Source organism: Cherax quadricarinatus, chromosome 49, assembly GCF_038502225.1.
Source record: "Cherax quadricarinatus isolate ZL_2023a chromosome 49, ASM3850222v1, whole genome shotgun sequence".
NCBI classification, from domain to species: domain Eukaryota; kingdom Metazoa; phylum Arthropoda; class Malacostraca; order Decapoda; family Parastacidae; genus Cherax; species Cherax quadricarinatus.
Genome location: NC_091340.1, coordinates 15411108 through 15426522, shown reverse-complemented (window position 1 = coordinate 15426522; position 15415 = coordinate 15411108). Strand labels below are relative to the sequence as shown.

The 15415-nt window shown below is 42.8% G+C and overlaps 1 protein-coding gene across 2 annotated transcripts in view; it reads right to left on the bottom strand.

Annotated features, from left to right (window-relative positions):
• The window catches only part of LOC128696932 (Y+L amino acid transporter 2-like), a 111953-nt gene extending 97175 nt beyond the window's left edge, over window positions 1-14778 (bottom strand). The window contains exon 1 of one of the 2 annotated variants that reach the window (XM_070095204.1): window positions 14110-14778. In XM_070095204.1, coding sequence (XP_069951305.1) covers window positions 14110-14605 — 496 coding nt within the window. In that variant the 5' untranslated portion in view covers window positions 14606-14778. Of the gene's footprint in view, window positions 1-5197; window positions 5336-14109 lie in introns of those variants that run through there. The other variant, XM_070095205.1, reaches the window with a different exon arrangement.
• Window positions 14779-15415: the final 637 nt, after the last annotated feature.

Here is a 15415-nt window from a genome sequence, read left to right as displayed (position 1 = left end):
ATAGGGAGGTACCACCTCTAGAACTGTAATAGGGACCCTCATCCTCAGAGAAAAGAATAAACTTGCTTCAGGGAAAACTCAAGGTTCTTCCTGAAGCTGTTTGAGAATTTTCTCCTACCACCCCCTATATTTTATATATATTTTATTTAAAGACAAAATACATTGACAAAACATTCACAAAAAATACGATAGAAAGTAAAACAACATAGGTAACTCAGAGCTACATCTCGAATACTTCGTCCAGCTCCCCGGCGGTGGGCCGCGTGCCCAGAATGCTGCAGGCATTTCCTCTCTGGATTGCAACACTGAGTCTCTGAAAGAGGAAGCTGGTCGCCCTGTGGTCCTTGGTTTCTATGATGAGCTTTTCACCCAGCTCTATTAGGAACTTTAGAGCACACTTGCCCCATGCTCCAAGGGTCTCCGACCCTATTGGGATGAAGTTATAGCAAGAGGGAAGGTCTTCATATTTGCGGATCTTCTGGGTCTCCCTGTGGCTGGCAGCTCCACCCCCTTCCACTACGGAGTATGGCAAGTAGGTGTCTGCCAATGTGGCAGCACATGTGTAGTCCCAGGCAATCTGCTTTCCATCCTTCCAAGGTAGCATAGTGGCTCCATCAGGACGCTTTTGACTTCCGTCAGACCTCTGCACTTGGGGTTCCCGTTGAGCTGGGCAACGGGCTGTGGCGAGGCTTCTCTTTATGATGTCATTGACCTCCTCATGCCTGGCATACTTCCCTTCTGCTGTGTGACACACGAGACCATGAAGTCCGAATTGATCAGCTGTCGCCCTGCCGCAAATACACCTATGTTCGGTGAGGATGGGGGCGGCTAGGCGAAGAGCAACACCAATCCGAATGGCCTGTGGGTCTAGTCGAGTGCCCAAGGAGGAATTGGGAACAGCTAACAGGAAATCTCCTGAGTGTGGTGCCTTCACTGACAGGAGACGAGCTTTGTCCTTTCCTGAGGCATTGGAGAGCATTGTGTTGGCGATTTTTTCCATGATCGGTTTGTCCCAGTGGGACTGTTTGTGTTCTTTGGGAGGAGCTGGTCTACTGGAGGAATCTGTAAGGGTGTCCCACCGAATCGCTGCTTCAGTAAACCTGGGGTCTTGAGCTCCTGCCACATCTCTCAAGCGTTCGGGAACAATCTTCTTGACTAATGCACTGGAAGCCAAACACGAAGACAGAAAAGCAGGTAAAGCAACATGCGTTGCTTTGCGCACCCCTATACCTCCCAGTCGCACTGGGAGGGTTGCCTGATCCCATTGCTGATCCTCTAGTGACAGGTTCAGTGCCTTCTTAAGGGTTGACCTCAGGTGTGCGTCATATTCGTCGAGTGTTGGGTTGTCGAAAGAGGGCGCACACCTCAGGAAGTAAGTGAGTCTTGGAATAGTAAGGCACCTTGTGAGGAGATACAGAGCATCATGGGCATCAAGATTGCTTATTCTCTCCTCCATTCTCATCAGGTCATTCAATTTGTCCTTGAGGACTGTGTCGATGGCCTGGTGACCCAGTGGTGCTCCCAGGAGGGTACTGTTGGACGGAGTGGTAGTAGAGACTTCTGGGAGGATTCTTCGCACAGCATTGATTATTTCCTGGTTCGCTGTGATGATTTCACACTTGGAGGGATTGAGGATGAGTCCCAAGTCTTCTCCCTGTGTTTTCACCAGTTGTAGGTCCCCTACCAGGGACTCTTCAGTACCTGCCAGAGTGCCATCATCCAGGTACCAGATGTTGAGCTCGCTGCATAGGCTGGAAGTTAGTTCTCTTACTGCCAAGCAGAAGAGAAGCGGAGCTAGTGGGTCACCCTGCTGAACACCTTCTGATGATTGAATTTCATGTTATCCAAACAAAAGAATTGAGGGTTTGCTGTAGCCAGCTGAGATGAAGGGAAAAAGACTGGGGAAGCGATCCCGAACAGCTGGCAAGACAGCATCTCTCTTTACCATATTAAAGGCATTTCTAAAATCAAGTTTGACTACAGCCTTGTCTTCTGGTAGGTCCCTGATGTAGGCCCTTGCCGCATGAGCTGCAGCTTCACTGCCTTGAGGGACCCCAAAGCCCAGTTGGTGTGGCTGGAGAAAACTGGCAGCTTCTAGGCGAATGTTTCTTACTGCAGCTTTGGCCACGAGACGGCGAAGAGTGTTTCCAACCGCAATGGGTCTGATTCCCCCATCCTTCTTCTTCAACGCACACAGTGAGGCTCCGAAAAAGAAAGGTTTAACTTCTTCTGGGATTCGCCCAGCCAGGCAGTTGTTGACGAAAGTTGTTAACTCGGTGAGAAGAAGTGATGCAGATGCACCGAGTACTGGATTTACCATCTCCTTGAGGTGCTGAGGTCGAATTCCAGTGTAACCTCCTGCAGATCCTGCAGGAAATGACACGATCGCCTTATAGACTTCCGATTCAGGCAAAATTAATTGTTCAATGATGGGGTCTTCCTCAGGGTTGTTGTTGATGGTTATGGTGTCCCTGGTTGGATGCTTGTCTCTTAGTGCTTGGGCTGTGGTCTCATCTTTGGGGGCTACAGTGTCGTCACTTGTAATTATTCGGATTGCTCCCACTGTGTTACCTTCTTCAATTTTTTTGCTAACCTGTGCGCAAATTTTCTCGTTTTCAGTGGGGCTTTTCTTGGGTCTACCTTTGTGATTCCTGCGATGATGGGGCAGAGGGACACAATTATCCGTTCTTGGGTAGTTGCGCACTGCCTTGATAACTGACGTGGTTAGCAGTTTGCCTCGTCTCTCAGGAACTGCAAGACAGACATTGCCGAACAGGAGCAGGTTGCGCCCTGCTTGGATGGTGCCTCGGGCTTCTAAGTTGGTGGAACCTCCATTCACCTGCTTAAGAAGGTCTGTGAATTTCCCTGCTGCATATGGGCGAGCCGCTTTAGGGATGTGGGATAGGGTACTGTTAGCAGTGGATTTGAATGCCAACAGAAGGTTATCGCAAGTGAGGAGGTTGCCATTGGAATTGCCATCTGCCTGTGGAGGCTGTGGGCTGCTCTCTGCTGGGGGCATATGTGATCCCGCATACCCATTGTGTGCACGAATGCGACCATTCCTGTTGCGTGCTCGAAACTCTCTGCACACCTGACATGTGCCTCTTCTTTCATTGTTGGGTGCACTGTTTCCCTGGCTTTGTGGCTGGCTGGCTTCATCATCTGCCATACCTCAAACTCTGTGGTAAGCCCAGGCTGAAGAGAAAATGGCGGATGGCACATACCGCATTACCGACATTACCCTGACTCTGATAGACTTTGAAAAAGCCATTGACAACATGCCCATGCACTCAGCCCCAGATCCAGACTCGTGGAACTGTGTTCATTAAGAACTGCAAGAAACCCCTCTCGCATGTCCTAAATATACTATGGAGAAGGACCTTAGAAGGACCTTGTGTATGGGTGAAATTCCACAGTCACTTAAAACAATGGATATAGCCCCACTCCATAAAGGTGGCAGCAAAGCATTAGCTAAGAACTATAGACCCATAGCTCTAATGTCCCACATCATAAAAATCTTTGAAAGAGTGCTAAGAAGCAGGATTGCAAACCACCTGGATTCCCAAAAACTGCACAATCCAGGGCAACATGGGTTCACGGCAGGTCGCTCCTGCCTCTCACAACTACTGGATCACTATGATATGGCCTTGGATGCACTGGAAGAAAATTAGAATGCAGATGTAATATACACAGACTTTGTAAAAGCATTTGACAAGTGCGATCATGGCGTAATAGTGCACAAAATACAAAATACCTACCATCCGACTTACGACCTGCTTGACATACGTCCACTCGACTTATGACCTTGCATCTGGCAGCTGGGCTGGGCCGGCTGATGCACACCACTGTACAATATTTGACAATACTCGCGGCAGCAATGCATCATGCAGGCAGCATCAGTTTGAGTAACCCTGTCCTATCAGCAGCATCATACTGTATTAACTGTACTAACTGGACAGTAAATTTCACCATGGCCCCTAAGATGTCTGAATCTTGCACTGGAGATTGTGGCAAGAAAGGCTCTTACTCTCGAACTCTCTATTTGTTTTCACTGTTGCACATAAACCTGTGTGTATCTGTCTGCCTGTGTATCTGTGTATCTCTGTGTGTCTGTTTATCTGTCTGTCTACCTGTGTCTATGTCTACCTGTGTGTGTCTTTCTGTCTACCTGTGTGTTTTTCTGTCTACCTGTGTGTCTGTCTTTATCTACCTGTGTGTGTCTTTCTGTCTACCTGTGTGTCTGTCTACTTGTGTGTCTGTCTTTGTCTACCTGTGTGTGTCTTTCTGTCTACCTGTGTGTGTCTTTCTGTCTACCTGGGTGTGTCTGTCTACCTGTGTCTGCCTGTCTACCTGTGTGTCTGTCTACCTGTGTGTCTGTCTACCTGAGTGTCTGTCTGTCTACCTGAGTGTCTGTCTGTCTACCTGTGTCTGCCTGTCTGTCTTTCTGTCTGCTTATCTGTCTCAGAGCCACTCATTAAGAGTGCAATTGGTCTTGAAGATGCCATATTAATAATGATAATAACAAAATAATAATCACTGAGGCACATTAAATGTGTATAAAACGTTGATATAGACATTTTGCTTAATCCATCTATGATTTCTTTTTCAAAATCATATAATAAACATGCTACATAACATATAACGTATAAATTAACAAATATGAGATGTTTTTCTGGTCGGCTTGACAGAGTGAACAGAAACCATTCGTGTCCGGACTGGTAACAACAACAACAACAACGTTTGTTTACATAACTCGCCAACCTTCTACACACTCATTCGTTTATTCATTTAATCTTGTTTACTCACCTCTCACTCTACATTAAGACTACAGATATTTTAAGGTAAGTAATGAGTGGACACAATTATTATATTATAGTTTAATAATATTATTAGTAGTACATATGTATTATTGTAATAATAATAATAATAATTATTAATATTATTATTAATTTAGGGCACTGGAGCACAGATCCACTGTATAGCACTTTGTCTGGATTATTTGGGTTATCCTAGGTAATTTATACTATGTATGATAACTTTACTTACGAGTACCTGTGAGAGAGGCAGAGACAGAGAGAGAGACACACACACACACACACACACACACACACACACACACACACACACACACACACACACACACACACACAGGCCTAGTGTCTAATCGACATGTGCCTAGGACAAAATGGTAACTAACCGCATATAGTTCATGGTGGTGGTAGGGGGAGGAGAAGGGTCTCCCCTCCTTGTGGTGGGCGGTGGAGGAAAGGGAGGAGTGGAAGATGTGTGATGAGGCGGAGTAGGGAAATCACTCTCTCCCAGGACAAGTCATTATACACCTCAATGCTCTGTGCACCTGTTACTATACGCCACTATTCTCTGTGCACCTGTTATTATACACCACTATGCTTTGTGCACAGCCCCCACTATAAACGAGACGCCGCTGTACACTACACGTGCTATGCGCATACCATGCTCATACTACGCACTACACACTATGTACACTAGACACACGGTGAACAAACACTCCACTGTTGTAACACGAGCACACGGTGTATGCGCGCCTGTTTGGGGAAGGGGGAGACACAGTATTACCCCTCAACCTCCGCCTCCTCCTCCTCCTCCATTAGGCCTTCCCTCACTGACCTCACCTACCCATGGTGACCGTTATGTTCCCTCACTGAATTCACATACACAACACTTTTCTTGATTCTGAAGGAAGAGACGAAACGCAGAGTCTTCTGGCCCTTTCCAACACGAGCAGCAGATATTCACACACCAGCCTGTTGATAATAATCCTGGTAGGTGTTCTTGATTAGACGATATTGTGCCAAAAACACAGAGCAGGATGCTCACAGCCTCTCTCTGGCAGAGGTGCCAGATATATATATATATATATATATATATATATATATATATATATATATATATATATATATATATCTATATGGCTTGGGGTTAGTAGGGACGAGGCGCAAGAGCTTTTCGCCTTCTGATTTCCTGAGTATGCTGCTGGTCTTACTGAGAAAGGAATCTGTTTCTTTCTTCCATGTTTGCTCGGGGATGGAAGTGTATGTGCTTGCGTCGTTTAATAAATCTTGCATCTTACTAACGTCCCTACCAACCCCAAATCAGCAAGGCTTTATGGTTTACCGAAGACCCACAAACCAAATGTGCCTATGAGACCTATTACACCTGGAATCGGCAGCGCCCCACACAGCCTGGCAGGAGTTTTGGCGAAATATTTATCTAAGCTCTTGGGTACAATTAGTCAAGCTCACCTGAAGCATTCGGGTGACCTCCTTAACCGTATCAGGGATCTCGACATGAGTGATAAGAAACTTGCAAGTTTCGACGGGACTGCCTTAGTCACCAATGTCCCAGTTGATCAAGCCATTGATCTTCGCAGGGCGATTGACGATGATACAGAGTTACCTGTACCCCGCCAAGATTCTGTAAGCCTTGTCGAACTTTGTGTTCGTTATAACTGCTTTAGGTTTTAAGACAAGAAGTACAAACTCTTCGGGCTAGCCAGGGGATCCCCCCTTAGCGCCGTTCTAGCCAATTTATATATGGAGGACCTGGAAGCCAGACGGATCCTCAGTAACATCCCTAGTTCAGTTACATGGATGCGGTACATTGATGAAATTTTGGTCATTGTACCCAAAAATCTAGATGTACGTGGCCTCCTCAACACCATCAACACTATGGAACCTAGTATTAAATTTACACTAGAGGAAGAGAAAGACAACCAATTACCTTTTCTCGACGTTCTCCTACGGACTGGCGAAAACAGACTTTCTTTTAAAGTCTACCGGAAACCTACCTACAAGAACGATCTTCCACATTTCTTCTTTCACCATGACACCAGAATTAAAAGAGGGGTAGTTATTGGCTTCTTTCTGAGAGCCTACAGAATTTCCAGTCCGCAGTTCCTGGAAGAAGAATGCACATACATCACCAGTTCCTTTAGTTCACTACACTTTCCCTTACACTTCATGCGTGACTGCAGGAAACGTGCGACACGTATCCTCAACAAGACCAACACCAATGAAGTTGAAGAAAAGCCTCCAAGTTACATCGTTTTACCGGTCAGCAACGTTGCCACTAACGTTTCAAAAATGTTTGACAGAAAATTGGCTAAAATATCTACCAACTCTTCAACTACTCTTAGGAACCTGATACAAAACCCCAAGCATGATTCTGGCACAAGTGCAGGAATTTACACTACCATGTGGGGGGTGTGACAAAGTATATGTAGGGAAAACAGCCAGATCTCTGGACATTTGGATCACCGAACCCAAAAATGCTTGCAGAAATGATGACCGCAAAAACGCATGTGTTCAACATAGGGACGATGTTGGACACCTCATGAAATTCAGTGAGGCTAAACTAGTGATTAAAGAAGACTAAAGAAGATTAAAGAAAATGCATAGAAGCTGCCCTAATTGCTGTCAGGAACACTATAAAACAAAAGTCCGGTAGTTACAGTATCTCAAAATTGCTAATCAACAGGATATTACCTATTCTGGAAACTGCTGTTACATGATGTCAACAGGTCCCTCTGTAACCATCTGTCTCACCTCCTTAGTTCCACTACTACTACTACTACCACCACCTCTACCCACACGACACTTCTCCTGACTCCTGCCACTATATATACGCGTTTTCTTAGTTTTCTCTGTATTAGAACTGAAGAAGTCACTCGTGGTGAAACGTTTCCTTTAATAAATGTCCTGAACTGTACATAAGTGTCTTCTTCCACTTATGGACTACGCTTGCACTTCATGGTACTCTGCCTTGACAAAAAAAAAACTGAAAGATTGACCGCAAATCACCCAGAATAAAATGGTAAGATTCATCCTGGACCTGAGTCCAAGAGAACATGTAGGCCAGGATGAATTACAACAAATGTATATGCTGAATGTTGAAGACAGAGTAAAACAACTGAATCTAAATCAAGTTTATAAAATTGCTCACAAACAGTGTCCAGAATATCTTGCTGTCAATTTTCTCGAAGCTGAGAACCAAAGCAATCATAGTACTAGGGGGAGAGAGCACAACTTTGTAGTAGCCACAGTCAGTGGCCAGGCTTCAAACACCTTTTATTGTGCAGCAATAAAGGAATGGAATAGACTGCCCGCACATGTCAATGCCAGTCATAACATGAACCAGTTAAAGAAGAGTGCCAAAAGGTGTCTGATGAATGTAGCTAACACACGTGTAATTTTACCATATTCCTAGTAATGATCCTCGTATTGTAGATAGTCTTAATGACCCTCGCGTAGTAGATAGTCTTAATAGTATGATAATAAGATATTATCTCCTTTATATTATAATAATAATAAGGTAAAAGGACCCCAATGGAAACAAGTCACTCTATCTGACTTTTTGGGTTATCCCAGGTTCACTACACATATGCTGCTATATATGATTATCTATATAAATGTATTTGTGTATACCTGAATAAACTTACTTACTTACTCTTTTGGGCTACAATGCTTCTCACTGGTAACTGTTGTGAGGCTATGGTTGATGTGTTGTCTGAACTAGAGAGAGAAAACACACGCACATCCTGTCAGATCAAAGGTCGAGCAGTCATTGAGCACTAACATCTGCCTACCTACTCTTCATGTGCCCCCTGCCGAAACTTGCTCCTTACTCTTTATTTGACCAATATTAAGGTCAAATAAAGGTCTTCGTTCCCACTATACTCAGGAATAAAGAGAATTTAAGTCATAATACTGGAACTGGAAAAAATTTACGACCAATTTGTTAGAGTTGAAACTAGACGACTTGTTAGTTAATCCTGACTAATTAAGAAGATATGAATCGTAATTTAAAGTCCAAGACTTTATGTAGGTCCTAGGCTTTATGTAGGTCCAAAACTTTGTTTTTATTTTATTATTAGCACACTGGCCGATTCCCACCAAGGCAGGGTGGCCCGAAAAAGAAAAACTTTCACCATCATTCACTCCATCACTGTCTTGCCAGAAGGGTGCTTTACACTACAGTTTTTAAACTGCAACATTAACACCCCTCCTTCAGAGTGCAGGCACTGTACTTCCCATCTCCAGGACTCTAAGTCCGGCCTGCCGGTTTCCCTGAACCCCTTCATAAATATTACTTTGCTCACACTCCAACAGCACGTCAAGTATTAAAAACCATTTGTCTCCATTCACTCCTATTAAACACGCTCACGCATGTCCGCTGGAAGTCCAAGCCACTCGCTCACAAAACCTCCTTTACCCCCTCCCTCCAACCTTTCCTAGGCCTACCCCTACCCCGCCTTCCTTCCACTACAGACTGATGCACTCTTGAAGTCATTCTGTTTCGCTCCATTCTCTCTACATGTCCGAACCACCTCAACAACCCTTCCTCAGCCCTCTGGACAACAGTTTTGGTAATCCCGCACCTCCTCCTAACTTCCAAACTACGAATTCTCTGCATTATATTCACACCACACATTGCCCTCAGACAAGGCATCTCCACTGCCTCCAGCCATCTCCTCGCTGCAACATTCATCACCCATGCTTCACACCCATATAAGAGTGTTGGTAAAACTATACTCTCATACATTCCCCTCTTTGCCTCCAAGGACAAAGTTCTTTGTCTCCACAGACTCCTAAGTGCACCGCTTACCCTTTTCCCCTCATCAATTCTATGATTCACCTCATCTTTCATAGACCCATCCGCTGACACGTCCACTCCCAAATATCTGAATACATTCACCTCCTCCATACTCTTTCCCTCCATTCTGATATCCAATCTTTCATCACCTAATCTTTTTGTTATCCTCATAACCTTACTCTTTCCTGTATTCAGTTTTAATTTTCTTCTTTTACATATCCTACCAAATTCATCCACCAACCTCTGCAACTTCTCTTCAGAATCTCCCAAGAGCGCAGTGTCATCAGCAAAGAGCAACTGTGACAACTCCCACTTTATGTGTGATTCTTTATCTTTTAACTCCACGCCTCTTGCCAAGACCCTCGCATTTACTTCTCTTACGACCCCATCTATAAATATATTAAACAACCACGGTGACATCACACATCCTTGTCTAAGGGCTACTTTTACTGGGAAATAATTTCCCTCTTTCCTACATACTCTAACTTGAGCTTCACTATCCTCGTAAAAACTCTTCACTGCTTTCAGTAACCTACCTCCTGCACCATACACCTGCAACATCTGCCACATTGCCCCCCTATCCACCCTGTCATACGCCTTTTCCAAATCCATAAATGCCACAAAAACCTCTTTAGCCTTATCTAAATACTGTTCACTTATATGTTTCACTGTAAACACCTGGTCCACACACCCCCTACCTTTCCTAAAGCCTCCTTGTTCATCTGCTATCCTATTCTCCGTCTTACTCTTAAATCTTTCAATAATAACTCTACCATACAATTTACCAGGTATACTCAACAGACTTATCCCCCCTATAATTTTTGCACTCTCTTTTGTCCCCTTTGCCTTTATACAAAGTAACTATGCATGCTCTCTGCCAATCCCTAGGTACCTTACCCTCTTCCATATATTTATTAAATAATAACACCAGCCACTCCAAAACTATATCCCCGCCTGCTTTTAACATTTCTATCTTTATCCCATCAATCTCAGCTGCCTTACCCCCTTTCATTTTACCTACTGCCTCACGAACTTCCCCCACACTCACAACTGGCTCTTCCTCACCCCTACAAGATGTAATTCCTCCTTGCCCTATAGACGAAATCACAGCTTCCCTATCTTCATCAACATTTAACAATTCCTCAAAATATTCCCTCCATCTTCCCAATACCTCAAACTCTCCATTTACTAACTCTCCTCTCCTATTTTTAACTGACAAATCCATTTGTTCCCTAGGCTTCCTTAACTTCTTAATCTCACTCCAAAACTTTTTCTTATTTTCGACAAAATTTGTTGATAACATCTCACCCACTCTCTCATTTGCTCTCTTTTTACTTTGCTTCACCACTCTCTTAATCTCTCTCTTTTTCTCCATATACTCTTCCCTTCTTGCATCACTTCTACTTTGTAAAAACTTCTCATATGCTAACTTTTTCTCCCTTACTACTCTTTACATCATCATTCCATCAATCGCTCCTCTTCCCTCCCGCACCCACTTTCCTGTAACCACAAACTTCTGCTGAACACTCTAACACTACATTTTTAAACCTACCCCATACCTCTTCGACCCCATTGCCTATTCTCTCATTAGCCCATCTATCCTCCAATAGCTCTTTATATCTTACCCTAACTGCCTCCTCTTTTAGTTTATAAACCTTCACCTCTCTCTTCCCTGATGCTTCTATTCTCCTTGTATCCCATCTACCTTTTACTCTCAGTGTAGCCACAACTAAAACGTGATTTGATATATCTGTGGCCCCTCTATAAACATGTACATCCTGAAGTCTACTCAACAGTCTTTTATCTACCAATACATAACCCAACAAACTACTGTCATTTCGCCCTACATCATATCTTGTGTACTTATTTATCCTCTTTTTCTTAAAATATGTTTTACCTATAACTAAACCCCTTTCTATACAAAGTTCAATCAAAGGGCTCCCATTATCATTTACACCTGGCACCCCAAACTTACCTACCACACCCTCTCTAAATGTTTCTCCTACTTTAGCATTCAGGTCCCCTACCACAATTACTCTCACTTGGTTCATAGGTTCCTATACATTCACTTAACATCTCCCAAAATCCCTCTCTCTCTTCTACATTCCTCTCTTCTCCAGGTGCATACACGCTTATTATGACCCACTTTTCGCATCGAACCTTTACTTTAATCCACATAATCCTTGAATTTACACATTCATATTCTCTTTTCTCCTTCCATAACTGATCTTTCAATATTACTGCTACCCCTTCCTTAGCTCTAACTCTCTCAGATACTCCAGATTTAATCCCATTTATTTCCCCCCACCGAAACTCCCCTACCCCTTTCAGCTTTGTTTCGCTTAGGACCAGGACATCCAACTTCTTTTCATTCATAACATCAGCAATCATCTCTTTCTTGTCATCCGCACTACATCCACGCACATTCAAGAATCCCAGTTTTATAAAGTTTTTCTTCTTCTCTTTTTTAGTAAATGTCTACAGGAGAAGGGGTTACTAGCCCATTGCTCCCGGCATTTTAGTCGCCTCATACGACAAGCATGGCTTACGGAGGAAAGATTCTTTTCCACTTCCCCATGGACAATAGAAGAAATAAAGAACAAGAGCTATTTAGAAAAAGGAGAAAAACCTAGATGTATGTATATATATATGCATGTGCGTGTCTGTGAAGTGTGACCAAAGTGTAGGTCCAAAACTTTGTGTAGGTCCAAAACTTTGTGTAGGTCCAAAACTTTGTGTAGGTCCAAAACTTTGTGTAAGTCCAAAACTTTGTGTAGGTCCAAAACTTTGTGCAAGTCAAAAACTTTGTGTAGGTCCAAAACTTTGTGTAGGTCCAAAAGTTTGTGTAAGTCCAAAACTTTGTGTAGGTCCAAAACTTTGTGCAAGTCAAAAACTTTGTGTAGGTCCAAAACTTTGAGTAGGTCCAAAACTTTGTGCAAGTTCAAAACTTTGTGTAGGTACAAAACTTTGTGCAAGTCCAAAACTTTGTGCAAGTCAAAAACTTTGTGTAGGTCCAAAACTTTGAGTAGGTCCAAAACTTTGTGCAAGTCCAAAACTTTGTGTAGGTCCAAAACTTTGAGTAGGTCCAAGACTTCATGTAAGTCCAAGGCAGATTGAAACTTGTATAGTTTTATTTCAGTTTTTAAGACCAGTTGGGAATAATATAATTATATATCTCCCAGAGGAGGTTCCCTAACATATTTACATGATTTCTTTGCTTCCTCCAGGAAAAATAAACGAGATAAATAAGTCCTGAAGCCGATCATGTTGCACTGAAAGCAATGTTAGTTTCTTTAATATAACTGAGAGTTGAAACCTACACAGCCCAGGTAAAATGTGAACCTGATCAACAAAGCACATCACTAAAGGTATAAAATACCGACATTATGAAAGTTAAGACACATGTGCAACATCTGGATATCTTTATTGTAGACGTTTCGCCATCCAGTGGCTTTATCAATACAGATTCTAGGACATAATAGGAAGACAGTAGAACTATATACAAAAGAGTCCAAGGCCGAGGGACTGATTACCTCATCTTTTGTATATAGTTCTACTGTCTTCCTATTATGTCCTAGAATCTGTATTGATAAAGCCACTGGATGGCGAAACGTCTACAATAAAGATATCCAGATGTTGCACATGTGTCTTAACTTTCACAAAGCACATCACTACAAAAAGATTTAATGTTATCAGAAAAAAGCATTTTCCAGTTATTGGTTGGTAGCGCACTTATCTCACACACTGAGTGTTCGACATGCTCTGCATGACCAGAAGCTTTCTATACAGTATGTCACTAATGTCAGCTTCGTCTGGTCTGTATAAGTTGTATCATGTATTTATACAAATAGAGATAATTATGATTATTATTAACTATCAGCAAACTGGCAAATTAGCATCTGCATGGCATAACCTACGAGTCCTTATAAGATGTATTAAGATGAATATTATAACAAGCCATTTTAAAAATAAAATTATCAAATTGTAAACTACACAACAATAAAAATCGGAAACTTTTCAGTTGGATATTCATGCACTGAAAGTTTGAAGCCAATCAGTGGAGGCTATACGTTAAACCAAGTGTATAAACACATGTTGAAGATTGAGACACTTATGCAGCATATGGGAATCTTTATTCATGCTGCATAAGTGTCTCAATCTTCAACTTGTCGTTTTTTCAAACCATTCATCACATAAACACATGTCAATATTTAAGATTTCTTTGAATTTGTAACCCGGGGAAGATTAGCCACCCAGGGTAACCCAAGAAAATCAGTGCGTTATCGAGGACTGTCTCTCATATTTCTATTGTGGTTCTTTAATCTTGTTCCCCAAGATGTGACCCAGACCAGGCAACTACTGCTAGGTGAACACGGACAGCAGGTGTAAGGAAGCATGCCCAATGTCCACCATAGCGGGAATTTAACCACCTGATACAATACACTAGAGTGGAAATAAGAATCAGTTGGCAGTACTCACCCATCTCAGTGTAGCAGAATGCTCCACACATGGCAACAGCCCCAGAGACTACCCACACCGCCAGAGACATGCCCACGCTGCCAGTATATTGCAGCACCATCCTGGGCGACACAAAGATACCTGAGCCTATCATACCTCCCAAGGTGAATCCCACACAGTCGAGCAATCCCAACTCCCTCTTGAGTTTCATCCCACAGCCTCCAAGCTCTTCACTACACTTCTTGCTGACATCTTCAACTTCTGCAACATTGTTTTCTTCCGATGGCTCCCGTTTATGTACATCAGCTTTACTTTCCGTTTTCGCAGGGGATTCCTTTTCTGTTTGCTCTGCTCTGTGTTTTGAGAGGCTTTGTGTTGTGTGTAGCTCACGAGGATGGCAAGTGCTACCTTCGGCGTGGACACTTTCTTTACTCTCCATAATGAGATCTGTCGTTCTCACTGGACCCGCCAAATTCGGTTCTTTATTCTTCATCCTGAGTTCATCTCCATTGCTCATTTTGGCCCCAGAACTAGACTCAACTGGCTGGTGCTCTATGACTTCTTTTTCACAAATGACTTCTGTCTTTCTTTCGTCAATTAATGTTCTGTGAGTCTTCTAAGGTATGAAGCAGGACTCTCGGGAGGTGCGGAATCGTCAGGACCTGAGATGATGTTCACGTAGCAGCTGACACTGTCTGTCTGGTGCCTCACCATGAATCTTCTCTCACTCCTGCCTCATATTAACTAACAAAATGTATTCCAGTCACCAACGATGCTGCCTGACGTAGGAGATTTGAGCACAGGAGAGTTTTGTTTTTATAATATAGTGTCCCATGCTTAATGATTCAAAAAAAAAGTTAGTAATGAAACTGGAGTAATTATAAAAGTGATTGTGATGTGTAATAATAACAAGATGTAAACTGTGAGAATGTAGTAGTGAGTTATTATGTTACTTAGGATGGCTTATCAGAACATTATAAGGTCACCTTCCTTAAAGAGGGTTTCTTGATGCTGGTGAGTAGCTCTGTATCCAAGGAATTAGAGCTAACCCCCCATTCCACATATCAAAAAAGATATATAGTTCCCAATAACTTTCTTAAACAATCGTTGCCTTTACTTAAAAAAAAATAAGCTAACAAAACTGATACAAAAATTTTATCTCCAGGAGTGAGTAGGAGTTATATTTAAGCCTAAATACACCGTACAACGCCTTTAAGTTCTAAGGTGTTGAATTACAGTCTTCGGCAGTGTACAAATATAATTGTCATAGCTGTAATGCTATGTATATTGGTAAAAGTAATCGTCAGCTGAAGGTCTGTGTCTGTGA